Source organism: Pyrus communis, chromosome 3 (genome assembly GCF_963583255.1).
Source record: "Pyrus communis chromosome 3, drPyrComm1.1, whole genome shotgun sequence".
Lineage (NCBI taxonomy): Eukaryota > Viridiplantae > Streptophyta > Magnoliopsida > Rosales > Rosaceae > Pyrus > Pyrus communis.
Window position 1 is genome coordinate 30,229,452 of NC_084805.1, and position 27,899 is coordinate 30,257,350.

The 27,899-nt window shown below is 36.4% G+C and overlaps 2 protein-coding genes across 4 annotated transcripts; both read left to right on the plus strand.

The window, feature by feature from the left end:
- Positions 1-20,093: 20,093 nt before the first annotated feature.
- Positions 20,094-22,665, plus strand: LOC137727279 (disease resistance protein BAK6-like). Of its 2 annotated transcripts, none has more exons than XM_068466144.1 (8): positions 20,094-20,167; positions 20,376-20,447; positions 20,611-20,864; positions 20,972-21,043; positions 21,192-21,263; positions 21,399-21,813; positions 22,160-22,237; positions 22,324-22,665. In XM_068466144.1, exons 3-6 carry the CDS (start codon positions 20,797-20,799, stop codon positions 21,472-21,474), a joined length of 288 nt encoding a protein of 95 aa, XP_068322245.1. In that variant the 5' UTR covers positions 20,094-20,167; positions 20,376-20,447; positions 20,611-20,796; the 3' UTR covers positions 21,475-21,813; positions 22,160-22,237; positions 22,324-22,665. The 2 variants fall into 2 exon arrangements, with proteins under 2 accessions (XP_068322245.1, XP_068322246.1); XM_068466145.1 differs by having other exon boundaries at positions 22,327-22,665.
- A 334-nt stretch (positions 22,666-22,999) lies between these two features.
- LOC137730012 (probable LRR receptor-like serine/threonine-protein kinase At1g29720) lies at positions 23,000-27,031 on the plus strand. 2 transcript variants are annotated; one of them, XR_011068076.1, is made up of 13 exons: positions 23,000-23,178; positions 23,302-23,370; positions 23,488-23,547; positions 23,742-23,789; positions 24,259-24,309; positions 24,396-24,668; positions 24,856-25,054; positions 25,135-25,263; positions 25,414-25,544; positions 25,635-25,843; positions 25,964-26,195; positions 26,281-26,431; positions 26,549-27,031. XR_011068076.1 is itself a non-coding variant. In XM_068469074.1 (12 exons), exons 9-12 carry the CDS (start codon positions 25,810-25,812, stop codon positions 26,834-26,836), a joined length of 705 nt encoding a protein of 234 aa, XP_068325175.1. In that variant the 5' UTR covers positions 23,000-23,178; positions 23,302-23,370; positions 23,488-23,547; positions 23,742-23,789; positions 24,259-24,309; positions 24,396-25,054; positions 25,135-25,263; positions 25,414-25,544; positions 25,635-25,809; the 3' UTR covers positions 26,837-27,031. The 2 variants fall into 2 exon arrangements, 1 of the variants encoding a protein (XP_068325175.1); XM_068469074.1 differs by having other exon boundaries at positions 24,396-25,054.
- Positions 27,032-27,899: the final 868 nt, after the last annotated feature.

Genomic DNA, 27,899 nt, shown 5'->3' on the forward strand with positions numbered 1-27,899 from the left:
GTAAGAACTTGTAAGACAAATTGCAAACCAAAAAAGGAAAATCCAAAAAAAATTTAGGTAAAAAGAGAACCATACATCAAGAATGGGAGATAAACCTGTAGATCGACATGCCCAAGAAATCTGATTGCCAAAAAGGAAGAATCTTTATAGGAGGAGTGGCATGTCAAACAAGTGAAGACGAGAGAATGCCTAAATTGGCCAATTTATCAGCAACTGCATTCCCTTCTCGAAATGTAAGAGATCAACAAAACACCATGTGCTGCAATAAAAAAATATCGTTCTTCCAATGAGTCTGGAGTGACCAAGGAGGAGAAAAAAACCAGAAGCAAAACAAGATATCACGCTAAAAGAGTCACTTTCAAGCCATAATTTTTGCCAACCCCGCTCATGAGCCAATTCCACAGCAAGAATGACAGCATGAAGCTCTGCATATAAAGAAGTACGATACCCCAAGCTCAGTGAGAAACCACCAAGAAAATAACTTGCAGAATCTCGGAAAACCCCATCACAAGACCTAGGTTACCTTTAGCAAAGCCATCTGTAGGAGATGCAAAAAAAAGGAACAATAGAAAGAGCTTTACAGAATTCAGCCCCGATTCCAAGAAGGATTAAAAGTTGCTTAAACAAATTCCCATTGTTAATATTTGAAATACATTTTATTTGGAATTTTTCCACTTGCCACCTCCATTAATCTTCTTCAACTTTCTTTTTTCTTTTTCCTCTTATGTTTAAGGGTGTACTATCCACACCCCCTATTAATTTTTGTCTTTTGATCTTTTTCTATTCATCCGATTTGAATGCCAAAAATTAGAAGGATGTGTGAGAAATAAAAAAGGATGTGTAGATATCACACTCCTATGTTTATTCTACAATGCCAGTAAATATAAGGAAAGCAATTGTAAGGTTCATTGTCACATCCCCGCCCAGGCCCCCACCACATCCTGGACTCGATTCCACCGTAGCACAATATTGTCTGCTTTGGGCCCCTACCAAGCCTTCACGGTTTTGTTTCTAGGAACTCACACGAGAACTTCGGGATGTTACAATCTACCCCTCTTAGGGGCCCGACATCCTCGTCGGCACATTTCCGGCCAGGGATTGGCTCTGATAGCAAATTGTCACATCCAAGCCCGGGCCTCCACTACATCTCGGGCTCGACTCCACCATAGCACGATATTGTCCGTTTTGGGCCCTACCACGCCCTCACGGTTTTGTTTCTGCAAACTCACACGAGAACTTCCCCAGTAGGTCACCCATCTTGGGATTGCTCTCGCTCGAACTCGCTTAACTTCGGAGTTTCGATGGAACCCAAAGCTAGTGAGCTCCCAAAAGGCCTCGTGCTAGGTAGAGATGAGAATATACATATAAGGTTTACAGGATCCACTCCCCTGGTCGATGTGAGATATTACATTCATGTTTGTATAAGGCTTGTGTTTTCGAAGTTCCATTGCCTATATTGGAGGTATGATGAGTTTGGGAATTTGTGTTTTTCAATAGGTGGTTCTAAAAGACACTAGGCGCTAGTTGGTTGGCGGGTTGGGACCTAACTCCTAGACGGCTAGACGGGCTCTAGGCGGACTAGGCGGATTCAATTAAATCTATTATATTTCGTGTAAATAAGTGTTTGTTTATACTTAAAATATATATGATTTCATCATAAACTATAAAATGAAATGACATATATATTATGAGCTATTGGAATATAATGAAAACATGGGGAACAAGTATATAATGTGTGTTCCTTTAAGTATTCAACAAATCTCTTACAATTTATTGAAAAAATAAAAGGCAAAATGAAAGTTAGATATTTTCTGTCTAAATGAATTGCAACCTAGGCAGGTCTGGACGGGCTAGGCGAGTGTCTAGGCGTGGGTTTAGGCGGGCGTCTTACTAGGTCTAGGCATCCCTTCTTAATTTTCAAAACGCCTAAGCATTAATCCAGATGGTAGCCAACCACCTAGCACCTAGACAGCGCTAGGCGAAGATATTTAGAATAGTAATGTCAATTTGTTTTTTTATGTTGTAGATACATTCTATGTTTTTATATAAAGAAATTGGTTTATTCTACGTATTCTGTTTGTGTAGTTACCTATCTATTATGTAGATAGAGTATATGTTTTTTTTTTTTTATTCATTCCCTTCTAACTTTCTACTAAATAAATTTGGGAAGTTAACCTCCCACTAAATAAATTTGAGTATCGTGTCAACTTTATACTAAATAGATTTGGCAAGGTATTTTATATTGGTTATTTTAGTTTTGATTACGTAACAATTTTGTTTAGATGTGTTGCAGGTGCCCCATGGCAAGAACATTCAAAATAGGAAACAAAAAAGAAAGATGCATAAATTAGGGATTTTAATTAAGAGGTGTGATATCCATACATCCCTTTTTACTTCTCCCACACTTTTTAAGTTTTTGGTCGTCGGATCGGATAAATTGAAGAAGATCAATGGACATAAATTAATAAGGGAGTGTGAGAAGTAAAAAAGGATGTGTGGATAGCACACCCCTGAATTAATTCTCATAATTTAACATACTGGCGGAATGGACATAAAAATAGAGAGTTTTAATAAGGGGTGTGTTATTTACATACTTTTTTTTTTACTTCTCACACACTCTTTGTTAATTTTAATTCATCCGATCCAATGGCCGAAAATTAGAAAAATGTTTGAGAAGTAAAAATAGATGTGTAGATATCATATCTCTTTAAATAAAAAGAGTTTCACAAAGCTATAAATAATTTTTTTTTTTTTAATTACATGTTATGGGCAATCCTACGAATGAGAAGCACAATTACCTAGGAGGATTCTCGTCGAATCCTCTTTGTGAGAATTCTAGAAATCTTCTAATCATATATGTTTATCATATATCGTGCGATCAGAAATCATTATAAATTTTTTTTATTTTTAAATTGAATATAAACAGCACCTGACAAAAATTGGTCGCACGATGTACAATGAACATATGTGATTAGAGAATTCCCGAGACCCTCATAAGGAGAATCCGATTAGAATCCTCTCTATGTGCTTTACTTGCCCCAAAAGCAAGTCTGCATTAGGGGTGGGCAAACAGGCCCTAGGCCCGTAGGGCGGGCCGGTTCCACGCAGTTTGAGGCGGGTCTAAAATTTGTAAAGAAAAAACAAGGCGGGCCAGGGCGGGTGCAAAAACCTTAGGAAACAGGGGCCCCGTTTGGACCCGTTTCTCCCAATTCTCACAAAATTATCAGAAATCCGGAGTTTAGGAATCAATCCCTCCCTCGACTCCAACTCTTAAATCTCAATTGTCTTCTCCAGCCTCACCTCACAAAAATCACCCAGCCCATCACCGCCGTCGCGAGTCGCGACCAACATAACAGCACCACCAATCCAACCATAGCTATAGCCACCACAACATCGCTGCCCTCAGAAACTCGACGATTCGTCCAGAAACTCACCCTAGAGAGAGAAATAGATAAAAAGCAAGAGAGAAAAGGAAAAATGGTGTCATTGCTGAGAAAAGGAAAAATGGTGTCATTGCTGAAATATTTGGTGGATCTAAGGAAAAACTGGTTTGAAAGTCGTTTCCCAATGCCTTCGCCATTACGGTACACTTCCTATTTCACAAATTGGTAACTTTTGTCTCTCTCTATATGTATTTATGCATGTATAGACCGATTTGATTGTATTAGATTTGAACTATGCTAAATTGGTAATGAAAATTTAGGGCTTTAATACGACGATATGTACGATCCTTACTACGATTTGGACATCAAGGAGGCTCTGAGTCGTTTGTCAATGGAGATTGTGGACGTTCGTAACTAGCGCGTGAAGCACGTCATGGACCTCTCCATGAAGCACGAATACCTCATCGAGCATCCTCAGTGCCTAGTCGATCATCACAAAAAATAAAAAATAAAATAAAATAAAAAAATCAAAGGACCCGTGGACCCAGCCCGAACCGACCTGTTTCTTTTAAACTTGGGTCCGATCCAGTCCCTTCAAAATTAGGCCCGGCCCGAGTCTACATAGACTCGCTAGCCATGTGGATTTCCACTAGCATTTAGATGAAAATTTCAAAATGGGGCCCACTTTGAAAAAAACCTAGACATTAGATTCTTGTTTCCCATTTTAACCCTCTCATGGAAAAGAGAGGAAGAAGAACATTGGTTTATGCTTCCTAGAAATGGCAATTTAACCCATCAAACTCAATCTCTGTAGGTAATCAATCTGAACGGTTCAATTTCAGAAATTAGATTTTGCGCGCCAGACCATACATTAGATATAAAAATTAGGGTAAATTACACAGAACTACCTCAATTATTGGTCATTAACAGTTTCATACATCGTCTTTAACAAGTTTCAATGTCATACCGTATCTTCGAATTTGTTGCAATGTCATACCTTCCGTCAGTTGTCTGTCAATTGATAGGATTAAAAGCACACCACAAAGTAGTACACAAATGTCCTTTTGATTTTCCTTATTAACACTAAGATTTGTCAATTGTAGCATATGAAAATAAGGGTCTTTCCCGCAGAAGATTGTTTTATCTAACTACTTAAAATGTCACAAAAACTGGGTTACTGTCCCCACTGACCAGCCACCAAAAAATAATTATTAGACCGACTTACTCTTATTTAAAGTCTACAAAATTTTATATGCAGATACTAACAAATTTTTGGGATTTTTGGAGTTGATTTGCTATTTAAATTAAATCGAACAAAAACAAGATACAAACAGATTTTAAGTAGTTCACAAATTAAGAAAAACGAGTTAGGGGAATTGCTATCCACCACCAAATAAGCATGCAAACATGTTATGTTTCATTCAAATTCCTTTCATTTCCGGATGAAGATGCTCAAGTTGGCTCAATGTTAGAACTCAACCTATTACTCTTTCTTATGTAGTATGTTAAGAGAATGGCGTTTTCAACTTAACTTAGTCTCTAGCATGCAACCTAGAATGGCGTTTTCATAGATTTAACAAGTAAAAATCATTAAGAACAAAAAGAGTTTGAGTCATCACAAGGCATCATAAGTACTAGTGTTGTCTTACTTATCCTAGAAATTGGTTCACATGTTAACCGCAATTAACAAGTACTACTCTAGAACATATGTAGGTCCTCATTCGACAAGGGCAGATACACACATATTCATAGTATTAGAATCCTAGATATGCTTACTGATTATGCATCTGTAGAAAACACATAAAGAATTCATCAATGAGACAAGTAGTGAACCAATTTTCATCTATTTATAAAAGTAAGTCAAACGAAATGTCATAACAAACTTGCAATCATATTCGGGGCTTCAAAACAGCCCCTAACTACTAAAAATTTAGTTACACATAATCCTTAAATAAAATCAAAAGAAAGACATGAGTTTGAGAAGATAAAACCTAAAGAAGAGAATGCCAAGATTTCCTCCTTCCTTTCCTTCCTTCCCCAACACAACCTTCTTTTTTTTTTTTTTTTTTTTTTCTCTTTTCTCTATCTTTTTTTTTCTCCCTTTTCTTCTTGCTTGCTGCCCCAATTTTTTTTTTCATAACTCACCCCGCTAACAACCATTTAGTGATGACAATAAGTGAGAGGAAATGGTAAAACAATTGTAACTCTTTAGGTAGCCTTTATGCCCATTACTCCCATTTAATTTTCCATTTCTTCTGATATTTGAATAGGTGTCAGCTGGCTTGTTCTTGGCTGCATCAATTTTGGCTGCTAGAGTTATTGGATTTATTGCTTTCAATGCTTTCTTGTTAGTTACAAACTGCTCAGCCTCTTGGGAACCTTTCAGTGTTAAAACGACCATAACTTCTTCTAGAAAAATGATATTAACAATCCGCGAAATGCTCCAGAAAATATACATCCATAGCTTTCCAAGAGTATAAGACTCGTTCTCTAATTCATTCTGAGCTGTCCGCAACTTGCTTCCAAAGTCAGCTGATCTGCACAGGCAGTTTTGACGAATTTGTTACTTAAAATCCCACTTGTGCTATTTTTCTTTTCTTTGCCTGACAAATCCAACAAAACACAAAACCAAGGTAAATAGCTCAAAAATATAAAGAACTAACTAAGAAAAGACAAGTGAATTTGATATAAAACATATATAGATATTAGCTTATCACCAATTCCTCTATTAAAAAATTAATTAAATATTAAAAAAAAATTAATACAATTATTTAAATATTTTTATAAAAAGAAGGTGGGACCCACCCACCTTCTTCCCTCTCACCCGTTTTCCCCCACACCCCCACCCGTCTTCCCTCACACCTCTCCCTTTTTCTCTCTCGATCTCCCCCACTGCCCCCCACCTTCTTCATATCTCCTTCTCATTTATCAGCTATTCGACGGCACCAATCCCATCAGACCTCAAACAAAAAATCAAACCCAATCCAAAATCAAATATCATTATCCCACCCCCAAAAATCAAATTCAAAACCAAAATTTCATCACCTCGAAACCCATGAAGAATCAAATCGCATCTGACATTCCCGAGCAGTCGCTGTTCTGGGTTGTCAACAGAACAAATCGCGTTCTAGGTCGTCAACATCAATGCTGTCTACCGCCCTTATAGCCACAAGAGAAGGAAAATGAGGAACGCTAACGCTATCTCGGCCGTATGCGTTTTTCCTGCGTGGGCCTCAAATCAGCACCTAGTCACGTCCGCATTGGCCTCTCGCTCTTCCATTCTTTACTATGGGTGTGGAGATTCGAAGAGAACAGAGAAGAATGGAAGAGAAGGGGAAGAGATCGAGAGAGAAATGGGGAGAGGTGTGGGGAGGTTAGTGAAGCAGGAAGAGGAGGAAGAGGAAGATGAGGAGTGCCATGGGAGGGAGGAGGAGATGGAGGAAGAGAGGGTGCGCAACGGTGTGGTTCTGGAGTGAAGGGAGGAAGGGTGCGAGGGGGAGACGAGTAGGAGGGAAAAAGGTGGGTGGGTCCCGCCTTCTTTTCATAAAAATATTTAAATAATTGTATTTTAATTTTTTTAATATTTAATTAATTTTTTAATAGAAAATGGGTCTCGTCTCAAGCTACGTTAGCATTTAACAGAATAATTGACAAGCAACTGACAGAAGGTATGACATGACAACAAATTCGAAGATAAGGTATGATATTGAAACTTTTTAAAGACGAGTTATGAAATTGTTAAAGACCCAATAGTTGAGGTAGTTTTATGTAATTTACCCTAAAAATTATTACTTTTTCATGTTGTCTGGCGCCATACCATACATTTCACTATCTTTGTCCTGCTTAGTCTAAACGAAGCCAGTCTAGCTTAGTCTCTGAAGTTAGTTCGGTTCGAGAAAGTCCGGTGAAACAAATGCATCCCCACAATCTTGAATACACCCCAATCACTTTTAACGTGTATCACAAAATTATTTATCTTCTTCAACTCTTAAAACCATTATCCCACTTCATTGTGAAACAAAACCATAACCAATAAAACTACAAACATGTTAATGGAGAAAAAAAAAAATTTAAGAATGAAATCTGGGATTGACGTTTCAGAAGTTTCACATGAAGTAAAACTTTATATATTTCATTGTTTTAGGTGATTTCAATAAGATGAGCAAGCCTATAATCGCGTTACGAATGACATCTCTCAAATGAAGTAGGAGACTGCGTTATGCCTATAGCTGCCGCTTCCGACAGATATCCAACTTTATGGCTTGAATGATATCCAACTTTGTTTCTAGTTATTATTTAAAACATGAATGATTGAACGGATAATTATTATCCCTTAAGTATGTGATGACGAGGATTCGAAGAAGCAAAATAATGTGATTATTTATAGCATAGAATGATTCGCCATAAAATAATTCCAGGCATAATCCTTGAGTTTAATTTTTTCCCTATAATCCTTTTTGCTTTCTTGAATCATGTAAACTCAACAGAAACCTGTCCAAATAGTGCAACTAGCTCTTTGCTGATATATGAACAGAAACACATGCAAATAAAGAGGACCGACTCTCTCTCCTATTCCACCCGCATCAATACGTCGTTTAGGATTTGTTGAACTAAATCTCGCATGTTCAAAGTGGAGTTGTCCTTCATGTGTGGTTGGGAGAAATAAGAGAAATTCCGGCATCACACTGGTCTTCAACTTCACATTGAAAGTGCTTTGGATGATTTTATGTATTTGCACTTAAGATGTAAAGAGTGTTGAGTTTATGTCAAAAATGTGAAGTGCACGTAAAAAATGTGAAGTTTATTTTGAGAGTGTCATGTGAGGGTAATATAAGAAAAAATATGATATTGTTTGAACCCGATTTTACACTATCGGCCTGAGCAATCGAGACCGTAGAATGAGTAAAATTCTGAGCCATTGGATTGGAAGAAGGTTGAGATAATTGATTAATAATTTGTCTAGATAATATTATGATTTTAATAATCACAATGTTATCTGGCGAATTATTAAGAAAATTATTTCTAAAAGTAAGGAGATAATGATGACATCTAAAAAATAGGTTGTTGCTTATCTTGAGAAGTCTTTGACCTAGACTCTAGCTGGTGAGTTTGAATTAAAGTCAAATTCTACACAAGTGAACCCGCACCACACATCTGCTTCTATAAATACAAGGCTGCGAACACCATTCAGAGGAGCTCCAATACAATCAGCATACAATTGCCCTGCGCAAAACCTCTCAAACACCTTGAGATTTTTCCTTTTCTTTTCCTGCCGACACACCTTCAGTTTGGATAAACAGCACTGTGGAAGCGCCCGGCGAGCACCTTCAGTTTGGATAAACAGCACTGCTGCCGCAGAATCAGCCGACCGAGAAGCACCTTCAGTTTGGATAAACAGCACTGCGTCGAGGTCGACCGATTATCTATCCAAGTCTCGGTCGAGAAAGGTTTTCGAACCTTTGTTGGCAGAGGTCACCTTGCTAAGCTTTCTCGGCATAGTTAGGTGTTACGAATCGCATTGCTCGGCGTACAGGACGCCGAGTGGTTTTATGATTGGATACTCGCAAGTAGGTTTCAGGGTTCGGCATTCCGACGGCCGAACTACGTTTACCATCAAGACATACATCACGTTCGAGTACCTGTGCCCATACACCTTGGTCTCGATTCGACGTGCCTATACTCTCACGAATATAATCACGGTGACCGAATCGGACTCCGACGATTATTGAACTCCGCAGAATTAGCAGCCTTGTCTTCAGGCTGTAGAACTCAGAGACCGAGAGTGTTCCTTCCTCGGTCGCAATCGCAAGATAAAGAAGTCAACGACGCGCTCAAAGCGACATCAACAAATTTTACTCCTCGGCCGAGCTCGGCCGACGAGTTGGCACGCCCCGCATTCAACCGAAGGACGTAGTTAGCTTACTAGTTACTCGGCCTGCGCGCCACGTAGGTTTTGTAATTTTTAGGGTCAACATTTTGGCACGCCCAGTGGGACACAGTGCTAAAACTACGAAGTTCATATGATATATCAAGATTCCAATCTGGCTCAACGTAGCCGATTGTACGAGCGCCTAGAGGAATTGAAAAAACACAATGAAGAACGAAAAAGATCTTTGGAAGTGGAAAAAGTTCTTCGTGGCCATAAAGAGTTGCAAAAGTCATTCGCTTACATGTTGAGAATAAAAGCTCATGTTGCCCTGCAAGAGCAATGGGTAAATGAAGACAGGGCTTGATTTAATGCCTGGCTAGATGGAAAATATTTTCCTTACGTTTTCGACTACAAATCAATTCCATTTGAGGAATGGTTGGTTGAAAAGACTGGGGGGCAATTTTCCGCTTCGGCCGTAATCAGACATCGGCCTAATAAAATTGTTAATTTGGTCGAGGAACAAAGGCCACCTATTTTTTCGGTCGAGACTGAAAGTGTGGTAGGCCTAGAAGAAAATGTTCAAGTTTCTGAGCCAAAAATTGACTCAGAAAATGATTCTTTAGAGGAGTGTTCCAATGACGAACAATACCGATACACGACTTCGGACCATAAAACCACATCAATTGATATGGTAATTAGAGACATGGTTTTAGATGCCGAAACTACGCCAATCAATATGATTATTGGTGATAACACCGATATAGAGAAATCTCATTCGGCTAAGTTGTTTGAATTAAAAGCCGAAATTATGCTTGTGGGGCATAATAATTGTTCAACACATTCGGCGGCCGAAAATGAAAAAATTTTCACCAAGTTACAAATATTTGGAGAAAATTCTTTATTCGGCCTAGAGAGAAATCAATTTGAAAATTTTCATATTAAACGATCTCGGCTTGGAATAAAACATCGTTGGCCTCCTCCTATTTATGGTTCGACCACTTTTATTGCCGTATGCTAAAAATATATATATAATAAATAAATTATTTTCTTAAACATACGGCTATGCAAGCCGATGTAAAGAAAATGGGGGGCAGACATTATGGGCTTGCTCTCAATAAGCTTCTCCTTAGTGAAATTTAAGCGGTGATGGCCTGATGCTTAGTGCAGTGTGCAATTTGTTTGAAATTTCAAGCCTAACCTTGGTTTTAAAGTTAGCTTACATCAGGATGCCGTGTGTGTATATATATATATTTATATATGCCACTTTTATATATAAATATGTATATATAGGCAGGCCGAGCTCCAGGAATGGTTTTCATCGTCTTCGACCCTAGTTCTACTTGGTCCCGGCCCCACTTTATCCTCAACCCCAGTTCTTCTCGGTCTCGTACCAATATACTTTCCAAGTGATGTAACCAAGTCTATGGAACTTTTGAAGGCGAAGAAACTGGAGAAAGGAATGGAATTTTAAACATTAGTTTGCCGAATACATTTTGTTCGGCGGTGGTTTCTCAACAAGTTCTCAACTATATGTTTTTCGTGGTCATTTGGCGGAATTACAAGTTTCAAAGCCATGTAGCCGAAGCTGGGGAAATTTTTGATACCTGTTGACAAATAAATTCCTGGACCATTCGGCTCCTCGGCCGATGCGAAGAAAATAAAGGGGGCAACTACAGTACGGCAATCCAAATATATATATATGGCCAGATTGGCCGAATATATATATATATATATATATATAGGTTCTACACCCAATTCTTCTTGGCCTCGGCCTCGGCCCACTTTACAAAACTATATGGCCGAATACAATTCTTTGGCCGAATAAAAGAAAGTTTGGCCGAATACAATGGGATATATATATATATAGGTTCTACACCCAATTCTTCTTGGCCTCGGCCTCGGCCCACTTTACAAAACTATATGGCTGAATAAAAATAAAAATAAAAAAAATAAAAAAAAATTTGGCCGAATGGTTTGTGTTCGCAGTTCCAAGACACGAATAGTGAGATGCTCATTCGGTTAATAAGAGGAGGCCGCTGAGACTGGCGTGGAGCCCATTGGTGGAAAACAGATGAATTTCCTCAAAGCCGAGTGATGGTGGTTTTGATGATGTGACTTTAACCCAATGCTTCTTGAACTCGGCTCATTTCTCTCGGCCCCATATGGTTTAGCCACTTTTATAAGTCACTAACATATATATACACGAACACACATGCCGAGCTCGGCGAGATGATGCTCGGCACAGGTTTGTTTTATGTGTATGTGTGTTTGTGTGTGTCTATATATATATATGCTAAAGGCATGGCAGACAAATCATATCAGGCAATCAACTACCTCTATATATATATATATATATATATATATATATATATATATCAGGCACTTGTACATATATATATATATATATATATATTCCGAGTACCATGAGAAGCAGTGGGCGAGAGCCTTCAGGACTTCGACCCTATTTGGTTTTTTCTCGGCCAGCTCGTCGAGGTTTATTTCGAGACTTGTCAGGCTATGGAGTGGATTTCTCGACCATATATTTCTTCGATTGCGCTAATTTCCTTAACCATTCGGCTTATGAGCCGAAGCTCAAGGAAATTGGGGGGCAATGTTTGAACCCGATTTTACACTATCGGCCTGAGCAATCGAGACCGTAGAATGAGTAAAATTCTGAGCCATTGGATTGGAAGAAGGTTGAGATAATTGATTAATAATTTGTCTAGATAATATTATGATTTTAATAATCACAATGTTATCTGGCGAATTATTAAGAAAATTATTTCTAAAAGTAAGGAGATAATGATGACATCTAAAAAATAGGTTGTTGCTTATCTTGAGAAGTCTTTGACCTATACTCTAGCTGGTGAGTTTGAATTAAAGTCAAATTCTACACAAGTGAACCCGCACCACACATCTGCTTCTATAAATACAAGGCTGCGAACACCATTCAGAGGAGCTCCAATACAATCAGCATACAATTGCCCTGCGCAAAACCTCTCAAACACCTTGAGATTTTTCCTTTTCTTTTCCTGCCGACACACCTTCAGTTTGGATAAACAGCACTGTGGAAGCGCCCGGCGAGCACCTTCAGTTTGGATAAACAGCACTGCTGCCGCAGAATCAGCCGACCGAGAAGCACCTTCAGTTTGGATAAACAGTACTGCGTCGAGGTCGACCGATTATCTATCCAAGTCTCGGTCGAGAAAGGTTTTCGAACCTTTGTTGGCAGAGGTCACCTTGCTAAGCTTTCTCGGCATAGTTAGGTGTTACGAATCGCATTGCTCGGCGTACAGGACGCCGAGTGGTTTTATGATTGGATACTCGCAAGTAGGTTTCAGGGTTCGGCATTCCGACGGCCGAACTACGTTTACCATCAAGACATACATCACGTTCGAGTACCTGTGCCCATACACCTTGGTCTCGATTCGACGTGCCTATACTCTCACGAATATAATCACGGTGACCGAATCGGGCTCCGACGATTATTGAACTCCGCAGAATTAACAGCCTTGTCTTCAGGCTGTAGAACTCAGAGACCGAGAGTGTTCCTTCCTCGGTCGCAATCGCAAGATAAAGAAGTCAACGACGCGCTCAAAGCGACATCAACAAATTTTACTCCTCGGCCGAGCTCGGCCGACGAGTTGGCACGCCCCGCATTCAACCGAAGGACGTAGTTAGCTTACTAGTTACTCGGCCTGCGCGCCACGTAGGTTTTGTAATTTTTAGGGTCAACAGATATGTAATAAGATAAATTTTAATTGAAAAATAAATATTGAGTATATTAAGTATATAATATGTATTCATCAATATGTGAAGTGTCAGTATAATAAGCCTTAATGAAAATAGTCTCTCAAACTGTGTTCCTAACCAAAAATATTTAACCAACTTTGTTTAATCATAACGACGAATTCATTAAATGTTTCCCTTTTTTTCAGTCATCTTCTCTCCTCTGCAACTTTGAGTCATAAACCAGCAGCACCTTGTTTACTCCATCTTTGGTCTACCTACGTTGCCTCTCCAAGACTCCACCATCACCACTCTTCTTCTCTCTGTACTACCCAGTACCTAGAAAACCTGAAGACAAAATGTTCCTCCCAAAATGAAATTGTGATTTAAACAAAAACAAATAAATTATATATCATATAAATTAAAACTGATTAGATCCATTATCTTTTCTAAGCAAATCCAAACTTTCCAAATCATAATATCAAATTACTCAATGACACAAAAATAAATTGGTGAGTGGCAGTAGGACAATTACTTAGGGTTTATATCTGCACCCATAAGTTCGTCTAGCATATTGGGATTGCGAAGGAGAAAACAACACGAAACTGGTTTGGGATGTGGTGGTAGAAGAGAAGAAGATAAGTGGTGGCGGATGCGACCACGGTGGAGAAGGGTGTATGCCGTCGTGGTGGGTGTTTTTAAGCTTTTTTTTTTTCTTTTCAGTTTTTAAATTGTTTATTGAAAGGTGATATTGATATTTAGAGGCTGAACATATTTATGGGGTCAACTTAAATGGGACGAGGAGTGTAAATAGAAAAACTATATTCCTTATTCACAATTTCTCTTTAATTCTTCAGGAAACTTGTACACCAACAATTGATTAATTTCCAACCATCAACAGATGATTGCAAACACCAACAGATCAACTAAACCCAAACTCTTCTTTATCCTCTGTTTTCTGGATTACTAGACTTCATGCAAGCGCTCACGTGCGTGCAGAAAGCATTTTTTGAATCACGGCGTGTTACGTGCGACTTACACATTTTAAATGTATTTATATGCGTTTTTTGACAAAAAGAAAGTCAAATATTTGAAGTAAATGAATAATTTTAGATTATGCTAGAAGAAACTCTCAAAAACCAATTAAAGCAGTTGAATTCACATAATAAAATCGGTTTCTATAGAATTTACATTAAGAATAAAGAAAATAATATTTAATAAACAATCGATTGAATCACATTATTGTTAGCCTGTTGTGAGGCTAAGTTCACCCCCTAGTATAGATAATATTGTTTGTTAAAAAAAAACACAATCATTTGACAATTAATTTAATCACATTCTTATCTGTGTGCGAAAGACCTTTTTTTATAAAGAAAATAATATTTAATAAACAACTGATTGAATCACATTATTGCTAGCTCATTGTGAGGTACTATTAAAAAATAAAAAAAACTTTACTAATTTATCAACGGCATTGCACTCCTCTTAAGATGTTTTGAATACAATATTCATGATTTTCCTTTTTTTTTATTATATTTTTCTTTCCCTTTCACGTGGGCACCATCAACTTTCACTCATCCTTCCATTTTTTTAATTCTTTTCTCTCTTCCCACTTATATTTATATTATATTTTATGATGTCCAAATTACCCTTGCATTATTTGATATATTATATTGGGCCACTTTTGGATTTTTTTGGTTGAGGGGCAATTTTGTCCTAATATTTTTGTCAAAGCCGTGACAACAAAACTACCCTCCGACTTTATATATACACTAGCATTCATGCACGTGCTCATACATGTGCAGAAGACATTTTTTGAATCACGGCGTGCTACGCGCGACTTACAAGTTTTAAATGTATTTAAATGCGTAAATTGATAAAAGAAACGTCAAATGTGACATCCCACATCGCCCAAGGGAGTGATCCTTAAATGTATATTCCCATCCCTACCTAGCACGAGGCCTTTTGGGAGCTCACTGACTTCGGGTTCCGTAGGAACTCCGAAGTTAAGCGAGAAGGAGGCTCGAGCAACTTCTCAGTGGGTCACCCATCATGGGATTGCTCAAGCCTCCTTCTCGCTTAACTTCGGAGTTCCTACGGAACCCGAAGCCAGTGAGCTCCCAAAAGGCCTCGTGCTAGGTAGGGATGAGAATATACATTTAAGGATCACTCCCTTGGGCGATGTGGGATGTCACAATCCACCCCCCTTAGGGGCCCGACGTCCTTGTCGGCACATACGCAGCCAGGATTAGGCTCTGATACCAATTGTCACATCCCGGCCCGGGACGGATCACTTCCCGGGCCCGCTCCACCACCGTAGCACGATATTGTCCGCTTTGGGCTTACCATTCCCTCACAGTTTTGTTTTTGGGAACTCACGAGCAACTTCCCAGTGGGTCACCCATCATGGGATTGCTCAAACCTCATTCTCGCTTAACTTCGGAGTTCCTACGAAACCCGAAGCCAGTGAGCTCCCAAAAGGTCTCGTGCTAGGTAGGGATGGGAATATACATTTAAGGATCACTCCCTTGGGCGATGTGGGATGTCACATCAAATATTTGAAATAAATGAATAATTTTAGATTATGCTAGAAGAAACCCCTCATAAACCAATTAAAGCAGCTGAATTTACATAATAAAATCAGTTTCTATAGAATTTACATTAAGAATAGAGAAAATAATATTTAATAAACAATTGACTGAATCACATTATTGCTAGTCCATTATGAGGCTAAGCACACCCCTCCTCTTAGTGTAGATAATATCATTTGTTAAAAAAAAAATCATTTGACAATTAATTTAATCACATTATTATCCGCGTGCGAAAAACTTTTTTATAAAGAAAATAATATTCAATAAACAACTAATTGAATCATATTATTACTAGCGCATTACGAGGTACTAATTAAAAAAAAAAAAAAAAAAAAAAACTTTACTAATTTATCATCTGCACCATACGACTTTTAAAACATTTTGAACACAATATTCATGATTTTTCTTATTTTTTCTTATATTTTTCTTTCCCTTTCACATGGGCACCATCAACTCTCACTCATCCTTCCATTTTTTTATTCTTTTCTCTCATCTCACTTTTATTTATATTATATTTTATGATGACCAACAAATTACCCCTACATTATTTGATATATAATATTAAGCTATTTTGAATTTTTTTTATTAAACAGCAATTTTATCCTAATATTTTTGTCGACGTCGTGACATCAAAACTGACCTCCTGCTTTAAATATAGAAGATTTGCTTCAAAAGTTGCTTTTTGACCGTTCGGGGCATTTTTCTTTATGATTAAAGCTTAACTTTTTAGACAGCAAGTGGAGCATTTTTTGAAAAGCTTTACTGTTGATGCCGAAAGAAAAATGACAGATTATGCATGAAACACGAGTTTTGTGCAATGAATCTAAAAGTGGTAGACAGGACTCAAATTTGTTGCTGATCTTCATCTCCGTCTATAAGATTTCAGAAGCCATGTACAAAAATTATAAAAGCCTTTTCATTCCGGTACTATGCATGAGTCCTATTTACATAATCTCACTAAAGTATACTAAAATAGTAAAAAAATTATCATCTATTAGTATCATAATTAAAATAAAGGTTAGGATCTGGAGACATGCACTTTTGATACACATTTTGACACATATTTTTGCAGGACCTCATTCCATAATGTATTTTAGCAATCACAACCGTTCATCTTAAGATCATATCAACCAAAAATCACCCAATCCCAAACCATATGTCGTTGAATTAAATTTAATGTTTCTTTGTAGAATTGTATTCGGTCATTATCTTCCCTATAAATGAATGTCTTAATGGTTTTGGATTTGTCTAATTTTTTGCAAGGATGATCAATGAATCATGTACTACAATATAGAAGATTTAGATTTTTGAAATACATTACGAAGTAGACTCTACAAAATAAATGTCTAAATGTGTGTAAAAAATGTGTGTCCTAAATCTCAACCCTTATACCCAAAAAAGAAAAAAAAAATGTGATCACAAAACCATTAGCACACATGAAAAAGAAACCATGAAACCAAAAATAATGATGAATAAATTAAGTAGAAACTAGAAACACCTAATCAAATTGCAAAACAGCAATTATGGTAAGACCTAAATTAAGGACAGTTTAATTTCCCGCAACATATGAAAGTAAAGCCTTAATATATCATGTGATCAATCAACAAAATCATTAGTGAACATGTAAAAAAAAAAAACCCATGAAACAAAACAAAATGATGAATAATCAACAACAAAAACGTGTCTTTCTAGATCCTAATCTAAAAAAATTTAAAATTATGTGATAAATCAACAAAATCATTAGGGTATAAAAGAAACCAAAAAACAAAACAAAATGATGCATAAATTAAAGTAGAAACTATAAACACTTATCCAAATTGCAAAACAACAGTTATAGTAAGACACAAATAAAAGCAAGTCTTTAATTTTCTGCAACAAATGATATTAAAGCCTTGATCTCTCTACATATCTCTCTACTCTCCCTCGGCAAACAAGAAACAAAATAATCAAATCTCATAGTTGATTAATGGGGACCTTTAGATGTGGAGGCTCTGTGCAATTGCACAAGATACTCCCCCTTAATGCTGGCACTAAGTACTCTGTTATTGTTATTGTCTTTTAGTAATCATGGTTTTCGTTCATATGATTAAGCTTTAAACAAAGTCTATCTTGTGGAAAACTTTGATGCCAAAAGCAAAATGACAGATTATGCATGAAACACGAGTCTTGTGCAATGAATCAAAAAGTGGTAGATAGGAAAATAATTGTTCATAGATATGACCAAATAATTGTTCCTAGATATGTCCTGATAATTGTTCATAGATATGACCAAATTATTTCAAGCAAGATTCCAATCAAATTTGCATGTACACCACTCAAAAAAATTCCAATTGTTCATAGATATGTGTAAAGGACGACAACTTTAAACAAAGCCGATTGTTTGGAGCTTTAACTTTTAGACAATAGGTCGAGCCTTTTGAAGAAAGCTCAACTCTCGAACATTGATGCCAAAAGAAAAATGCCAGATAATGCATGAAACAAGATTTCCAATCAAATTTTCATGTACGCCATTCAAAAAGATTCCAATTGTTCATAGACATGTGTAAAGGACGACAACTTTAAACAAAGCCGATTGTTTGGAGCTTTAACTTTTAGACAATATGTCCAGCCTTTTGAAGAAAGCTCAACTCTCGAACATTGATGCCAAAAGAAAAATGCCAGATAATGCATGAAATAAGATTTCCAGTCAAATTTTCATGTACGCCACTAAGATTTCCAATCAAATTTTCATGTACACCACTAAAAAAAAAACCCAATCGTTCATAGACATGTGTAAAGGATGACAACTTTAAACAAAGTCGGTTGTTTGGAGCTTTAAAGCTTAACTTTTGGACAATATGTGGAGCTTTTTGAAAAAAGCTCAACTCTTGAAAATTGATGCCAAAGCAAAATCCCGGATAATGCATGAAACAAGATTTCCGATCAAATAATCAGGGATATTTTTCTCGTTACTTCTCTTACAGAAATACAGGACCCAATAGTTATACGTGCTTGCTGGCTCAGACTAAAACATTCAGGACAAATTTATAAATAATTGATGAACTGCAACAGGGCAAATAGATGATGATGAGAGGAATAAAGGTTTAGTTGGTCCAAGACGGATAAGGGCAAAATGTTAAAAAATGAATAAGATGAGATGAAAACCCCCAAAGCTGGAGTGGAAGGCAATGGCGAGTATGAGGAATTGGAGAGCAGATTCGAGGTATTGGAGCGCGTCTACATTAGACATTGGGTGGACCGTACGGAGAGACTCCGGGAAGACGAAACGATGCCGTGCCAAAAATTGTGCGATTACCGCGTTCCATACATAACTAATTAGCCAACAGACCAAATACAAATTATATAACACAGACAATCACAAACCCAGCCCTGTAATTTATAAATTATAAGTAAATAAGTCAAGTACCGAAAACATGAATAAAATCATCACAAATAAACCCATTTCTTCAAATGCTTAATATCATCAAAAGAAAAGAAATATTCGAGAAACCCAATTGGGAACACCAACAAAAATGACATCAGTATCACCGTAATTAAGGAATGGAGGATTCGGAGGTGGACTCGGCGTCCATGGCCCGGACGATTTGAAGTAAAAGATGGAGGAATGGAGGGTGGTGGCCTCGGGGCCTGGGTGTTTGTTGCCGTTGTCGGGTTGGTGGTGGTGGTGGCTGTTGGGTCGAAAAGAGAGGAAGAGGAGGACGGGGTGTTTCTGAGTTGGTTCTGTTGGAAACACATGTGAATCTCATCTATATTAGAAAAATGATATAATTATAATATGAAAAATGTAATAAGAATATCATTTTTATAATAAAATTGTCCGCAAGTACATATTTTATATTGATGACCACATTACCGATTGTGTTGTTGACCACCTTTATATGATACATGGGTCTCATTTCCACAGGTGGTTTCGTAATATATATATATAGGCAATCGACATTACTAGAGCAAATTATCTTCTACAACGAGTCACGACCTAGCAAGAGAAATGAGTAGGCCTTCTCTAAGACTGCAGCTTACTAAGCTTGTTTTTTACCATATTCTACTTTGGCAACTTGGACGCTGGCCACAATCCAAATTCTACTGTAGAGCCTACATGGCTCCACTGCCACCAGATGAAGGTATTCATTGCCAATTTCACTCCATCTGTTTTAATCATCAGCCAACTTTCTAATTATATCGCCTTCAAACACATGTTTAATTAATTAATTTCAGCTAAGAGGCCTGATCATCGTATTTACTAATTACTTACCGAAATATTGGCAGTGTCTGTTCTTCAAGCCATTACAAGGGACTTAGAATTCAAACAACTTCCAACCATTACAAACAAATTGTGCGATGGAACATTTTATGCTTTTACAATCAGATGCGATTTGAATGACCACATCTCTGAAATGTATGTATGAAACAATATTTCACAAATATGCATTAGGTCTAATAAATCATCAAAATATTGTTTAAATTATATATAGAATGGTATTAACCCCCTTTTTTTTTTTTTGTGCACTCATTTTGTGGGGCAGTGAAATAAACAACCTTGGTTTAACTGGAACTATTCATGACACTGTGGGTTATCTTAGCCATCTAACGTCCCTGTACGTAATCTGACTCTTTCTCTGCCCACCAATCTTTAATGTAACTTCAGTTGTTTATATTATATTGCAGACTCCAGTGACAACTTTGGGGTGTAAAAAGAACGAACCTTCACAAAAATATTCACTAAGCAAGTGTGTAAAGAAATTATAAGTTCAACCTAATTACATTTTGTTTTTTTTTCTTTCTTTTTAAATATCATATCAAAAGTTCTCTAGCCAACAACAAACTTCATGGCAGCATACCTGATACATTGGGGAATTTGATGGATCTCAAATACCTGTAAGTAAATATATACTAGATGGTTACACGCGCACACTAGAATTTTCATGATTATGAATATATGGATAGTTTTACTTGAAAAATCATTGTTAATCAATCAACTAGATGCTTTAGTGTGTACTTGTGAAAATTAGATTCCTGAATTGGGGTTCTCTGTGTCAAGGGATCTATCGTTCAATCAACTCAGTGGTCTAATACCAGCAAGCTTAGGGAACTTGGTTTCTCTTGAAAAACTGTAAGGACTTGATGTTGCCAATTTAATTGTGGAGAGTCATCTTGATTAATTTTCATTAATTTCTTTTGTTAAAGTTCTTATCAAGTCATTTTCACGCTCTATATATATAGACGTATGAATGACAACTTGCTTAGCGGAGGTATACCACGAAAATTTGGTTCATTGACAAATCTTAATGAAATGTGAGTACATAAATTATATATTCTTTTATTAAACTCCTCCACCTCGTATTTTAATTTTGATGGATTAATTCATTTCATGCATGGTTTACTTTCACCGGCTTTTGCAGGGCTATGCAGTATAATATGCTATCAGGCTCAATTCCTGAGGATTTTGGATATCTTTCGAGTCTTTCATATATGTTTGTACTTTGCTTACACCACATTTAATTATACTTATAGACTTGTGATTTTATTTGTATGCATGTTTAGATAATAAATAAATATACATACATAATGAATCTTCTAAAACATTAATTCTAAGAAGTCTTTTGTCATTTTTTCCCATAGGGATCTGTCTGATAATGAGCTCTCTGGTCCTCTTCCAGAAAGCCTCGCAAACTTGACATCACTCACATCATTGTAAGTTTAAATGAAAAAAGAAAAAAAAAGAAAAAAAAAAGAAACTCATCCCTTAAAAACTAAATAAAATAGAAATAATAATCGAGTTAATATGCAAAAGTAATTAACATAGGAGTGTCTCTTTCATTGTTGCAGCGCTGTGAGTGGCAATTATTTGAGTGAGAAATTTCCAAAAAGTTATGGCCAGCTCACAAGCCTGAAATACATGTAAGTGTTCACTCCTATCAATGATTAATTTGAGGTTTGCCACACATTAATTAAATAATTAAGAGGATATGATGGTGACTGGTGAATGCATACAGTTCAATAGTCGGGAATTACATTTCTGGTCCCTTTCCAGTTGAAGCCATAGCCAACTGGACTAATATCTATTACCTGTAAGTAATTTTCAGCTTTACACTCAGCAGGTAGCAATATTATTCTCTCCCTCTTACTATTAAGGTTTCTTAAAAAGACAATTTTTTTACACGGCATGCAGGGGTTTCATGGGAAACTATTTCGAAGGACCGGTGAGGGAAGAAATATTCAGTTTGCCAAACCTTCAGTATCTGTATAAGACGTCTTCCCCGTTCTTTCGCTTTGCTGGTTTTATAATATCTCTGTGTGTGTGTGTGTGTGTGTGTGTGTGTGTGTGTGTGGGGGGGGGGGGGGGGGGGGGGGGGGGTAATGCTAAGGAGGTTATATTTGTAAATGAAATTTACAAACTAAATGATATGTCACCAGTAGAAATGAGCACATTTATCAATGCTAAAGTAATATTCAATCATGAGCTTCTAAGTTATTTTATTTACAAAATTTTATCTATAAATTTAATTTCTCTAGCATTATATTTATATATATATATATATATATATTGATTAGAGGTTGAAAATGTATATATATTTATTCCTCTACAGGAGGATAAGCGACGTGGCACCAAATCCTAGATTCAAATTACCACAAAAGATCGCCAACAGTGCTAATTTCATTTCTCTGTGAGCAGTTTGTTGTAATAATTGCTTCTAGCCCGGTTTGTGCCCAAAAGGCTTCACTTTTTATTCTTCACGTTGGTTTTCTACAGAAGACTGAGGAACTGCTCAATCACCGGCACAATCCCCAAATACATTAGTGAGGAAATGACATCTCTAACCCACCTGTAATTTCACTTCACTTTTGTAATTTTGCTTTTGGAGTTGTCCTGTTAATTTGGCTGGAAGAAAATTGAATCAGTTTTAGGGCTTATTTTATAATCATGAGTGCTTATGCTAGAAATGTTTTCATTTAAAACGATTCAATTTTTTTATTATTAAAATTTAAGTGTTGTTTTTTGCAAAATCAATTACAGGCATTTCCTGAAATGAGGAGGATTCTGTACCCTCTTAATTTTTCTATCTTTCCATACCCTTCTATTTGAACGGTTATGATTAAGTCACGTCAACATTTTATATTGATTTTTTTATAAAAATAATAAGATAAAAAACAATGTATAAGAAGAGGTGATGGAAATGTATGAGAATAGAAGGATAGAGAATCTTCCTCTTTTCTAAAAAGCATATGACTTGTAATGGTTTTTCCAAAACACACTTTTAGGACCCAAAATCGTTTATTACTTTTTGTGGCGAATGTGGTCATAATTGCATTTAATTATTAGAAAGTATTTTTATCTATTCTCGAAGCACTCTCCAACAAACCTTCAACCATGTCATTGAATAATTAATTAAGCATCTTCTGATATATCTTTTTATGTTGTATTTTTTATTTCACAATATATTGCCAATTACACGGAACTAGAATTGAGTATCTTCTTAATATCATTGTAGATCAAAACTCCTTTAACTGTTAATTTAATCCTCTGTGTTTTGTCTTGCAGAGACTTGAGCTTCAATAATTTAACCGGTGGCCTCCCTCATTATATGAAATCAGATATGATTTACATGTAAAGAAATAACATTCTTAACTGGAAGAATTTAGATTAACTACAGATCTAAGTCTTGTTAATTACATGCGTTAATATAATACATATATATATATATATATATACGCGCTTAATTATGTTCAGGTCTTTTTCTGGAAATATGCTTAACGGGACAATCCCACGTTGGATATTTCGGGCCTTCCAAACTAGGATGTATGTCTTCATATTCTGAACTGAAGTTGGAAGAACTTTCATTTGTAACAGCTTTAATTTTTTGCTCATATGTACAAATTAATAAACGAGATTTATACATGCTATGTTATTTTTTAGGGATCTTTCGTTTAACAATTTTTCAGCAGTAGACTCTGCAGTACCAAGCAACCTACAACTGTGAGGATATGTTCTTTCTTCTTGAATGTTTCCGTTGACAAAATTGAATGGTTCCACTTCTACTAATAATTGCATTAAGGGCTTTTATTTAAACCTCACCACAATTATTGTAGCACATCGTTGAAGTTGGGGACATTATCAATTATGAATTTTTTTGTTTCATGACCTTAACTGTTTTTTTTTTGTTTTTCCAGGAACTTGTTTGCCTGCTGCCGCAACTCCCCAACCTCTTTACCATATATGTATGTTTTTTTCCCTTTTGTGTTAGTAAGACCAACTCCAATGGTGGGCTAAAAGCCAAATTTCCCCCCAAACGCACTCAAACCCAAGGGGAAATTTTGAGCTAAATGCTAAATGCTAAACCAATGCCAAATTCCCCCCGACATTTAGCCCAGAAATCGGGGTGGACTCTACCCAATATTTATCGAAATTTAAATTTTTTTAGATTAAAATGTTCATAAAATTAATTTACGATAGTCTACATATTTATTTTTAAAAAAAATTAATTTAACAAAAAAAAATAGCCTAAATTCATTCTTTAATAATCCCGGGCTAAAATTTTAGGGTATAATGGTTTGAGTAGAAAAACTGTTTTTGGGCTAAAAGCTAAATTTTTCGGGCTAAAAAATTTGACATTTAGCCCAACCATTGGAAATGGTCTAAGAAACTCAATCATCAGACCTTGTATAACTTATTGGTAACTACTTTTAGGATGGATCCGTTTGAAATGAAGAACACATTGTCCTCGAAACAAACCAAAGTGTAAGTTTATTCTTCTGAAATCGGCATCGTGAACGTAAACTAAATGCTGCAGGATATATTATGATACACGTTAATTTTTCTTGCAGACCATTCCTTGTTTATTAATTGTGGTGGTGAAGAGACAACTGTTGGTGGGAATATATATGATCAAGATAATGACACATCCCTCTTTTACACTAGTCCAAAGAAAAACTGGGCTTACAGCCTTTCCGGAGACCATGGTGTAAATAAAGAAGATAATGCTAGTGATTACATCAAGAGCACGACCCGTGGAGTTTCCATTACTGAGGCACCATTGTATGAAAAAGCTCGTCTGTCCCCACTATCTCTCAAATATTATGCTTTTTGTCTACGTAAAGGTAGATATAATGTTACGCTTCATTTCCATGAAATTATATATACCAATGATGCAGACTATACTAGTTTAAAAAGACGCTCATTTGACGTATATATTCAGGTAACAGTTCTTTTTACTGGTCACGGTAACAATACATCATTCTACTTTTATTTGTTGCATCATCTCATTTTAAGTAAATTTTGTTGCAGAGAAACAGGACATTAAATGATTTCGACATTAGAGACAAGGAGGGAAGTGGAGAAAAACCAATAACTGTAAGTCATTCAGCTGAGGTTGTACATGATAGTGACCTGTTAGAGATCCACTTGTACTGGTCTGGAAAGGGGACAGACAGGGACCCACCTACTTTTAATGGACCTTTAATATCAGCTATTTCTGTGAATCCTGGTAATATTTTATTTCGTGAATTGATTCCTTTTTAATTTATTTTGTTCAAACTAACACTCATGTCTTTCCACCAAAAACAGAGTTCGAAATTAGTCCCGATAAATATATACGTCTTGCATTGATTACGATTGCATCCGTCATTGCTGCTCTGCTGCTCTTATTGGCTTTTGCTTGGCGGATGGGCTGGCTGTCAATCAAAAAGGAGCCCAGTAAGTCTATAAGCTGCATGCTAAGCTACAATTATATACTGCACTCTGCACTGCTGTACGTGAATGTGCCCCCTTTGATACACCAAAACGAAAAAAATTAAAGTTGTCTGCTTGATATATATTCCTGATGCATTTTTTTTTTCTGAACAGAAATCAAAATAGGTCGTGAAGAAATAGATGGCAAGCTTCAAGACAAATTTGTCACCGTCAAAGAATTAATAAATGCTACTGAAAATTTCAGTGAAAGAAAAAAAATCAGCGGTTCTAAGACAATTTTTAAGGTGAACTTCTGTACTTATGCATTCTATAATTTTTGTATTTATTTATTTATTTATTTATTTTTAATTCTATAACCTCTTCGGGGGATGAAGGCAGAACTGTCAGGTCACACAGTGGCGTTGAAGAGACTAGATTCCCGTCATTTTAAGGAAAAAATCGATGAATTGAAAAAGGAAATTCACATCATAGTCATTGCAACACAACAATATCCTTCAACTGTTGGATGTTCATATTGAAAAAGACCTCCAATTTCTTGTTTACGAATATATGGAAAAGCAATCCCTTGCCGACATCTTATTTGGTAACGTGTTTTCTACTTCTTGTTTACTTGTAATGTGATGTTTTGATACGTATTTTGTTTTTAAAACTATCATGGAAGACGAATACAACATATAACGTATTGAAGTGTATGCAACTGCAGTCCCCAACGGAGTGAAGCTTGATTGGGAAACAAGGTTTAACATTTGCTTGGGAATAGCACAGGGTTTGAAATATCTACATGACCTTGACAGAGTAAAGATTGTTCATACGAATATAAAATCCACTAATATTCTTCTTAATAAGAATTTTGAGGCTAAGATATCAGACTTTGGATTTGCAAAGCTTTATACCGAAGAAGAAAAAGTTAGGGTCATCGCAAGAGAAACAAAGAAGTAAGTAAACTAGTAATTCATCAGTTTTTTACAAGGTAAATTTAAGTTTGTAAAACTACATGATAATTTCTTATACTACCTACAGAGGCTACACGGCGCCAGAGTATTTGCAAAGGGAAGATTTACCAGACACAGTAGATGTTTTCAGCTTTGGGGTGGTCGTACTTGAAATTGTCAGTGGGGAGAGAAACGTAGCTAGCTCATCAAAGAAGGAACTTGAATTTCTTGTAAATAGGGTAAGCAAGAATGACCGGGTTGTGCTTTTGTGCTTTCTTCTCTATGTTTGATCATGCATTTTTACGTATGATTACGTTTCAAGCTTGATGCTAACTATCGATCCTGCATATGCGCAGGCTTATAAAGCAAATAAAGTCGGAGATTTGGAGAGCTTGGTTGATAAGAGTTTGCGAAAGTATGATCAAAGAAAAGCCGCCATCATCTTGAAATTAGCACTGGAGTGCACCGCCCTAGGTACTAGTGTCAGACCTACAATGTCTCAAGTTGTGGGTGTTCTTGTTGGCGAAATAAGCATTGACGAGGTTTGTCCACTTGCCAAGCCCACTGGCGACGTCAATGTTGCTAGTTCCACCACCTCGGGGAAGTCGACTTCAGTAGCATCAACTTCGTCTTATTCAACCTAAGGCGTACATGATCATCGGAAAAGTATTTCTATATTATTCAAAAGTTTTATGTGAATAGCATTAGACGTTCTTGAATTGCTACTGTTACTGGTGTGCTTTAATCTTTTTCGCGGTTTCTGTACTTCGCATCCTTTTGAACTTTGTGAACCCTTTCTTCCAGCAGAATGTCATATCAAAACTTGGAAATTTGTTACATGTGCAGCGTTATTCCATTCACAACTTCTGACTAATTTTTCTTCTCCCGTTTAAATCTTTAACTAGTCAGTTTTGTGCATAATGTACAGATATCATGTTTTGCACAGATTCCCTACTCGTACAAGAATAAACAATCTTCTGTTATAAATCGAAAGCAACAAAAATATAATTACAATCTTGTACGTGTTCATTTGCACAGAGTCCTTAATTATTCGTGAAAAAGAAAACTCGGAGTTTCTGTTATTTAAAAGGTATTCATGTAAACATTGAGGTTTCGGTTTTTGTTTGAAATTTTCCCATTTTTTAAGTCAATTATAATTCACCTTCTCCTTGCGAATGACTCATTCACTTCATACCTTGTTAATTATGATAAATTCTTTAGTGTATCAGAAACACGAAGGGATACATTATATTTCATTATAGGGTTAATCTCAGTTTACTACTGTTTTTTTGTTTTCAACATTTGGTATATGAAGTTTTTTTCATCCCATAGTGATATTTGAAATCGAAATTTTGGGACAATCTCATACATCTGTTAAGCTTGCTGTTAAATCAGCTGTTAAGTAGTGATGTGGCGCCCACATGGACAATGAATGGACGACATGTGTTAATATGGGCCCACATGAAGATTAAAAATTAAAAAACTAAAAAAAATTAAAAGAATTATTGGACGCCATGTGTTAATATGGACAATGACATAACTCCTCATTTTGGTCATTCAGATTTGAAATCAATAGAATTGGTCCCTGAATTTGTCCACCATCAATCATTTTGGTCATTCCGTGAAAAAATCTTCATTAAATAAGGATAAAATGACCAAAATACCCTCTTTTGTCAAATCATTTTGACCTATTGTTTATTAAATTGA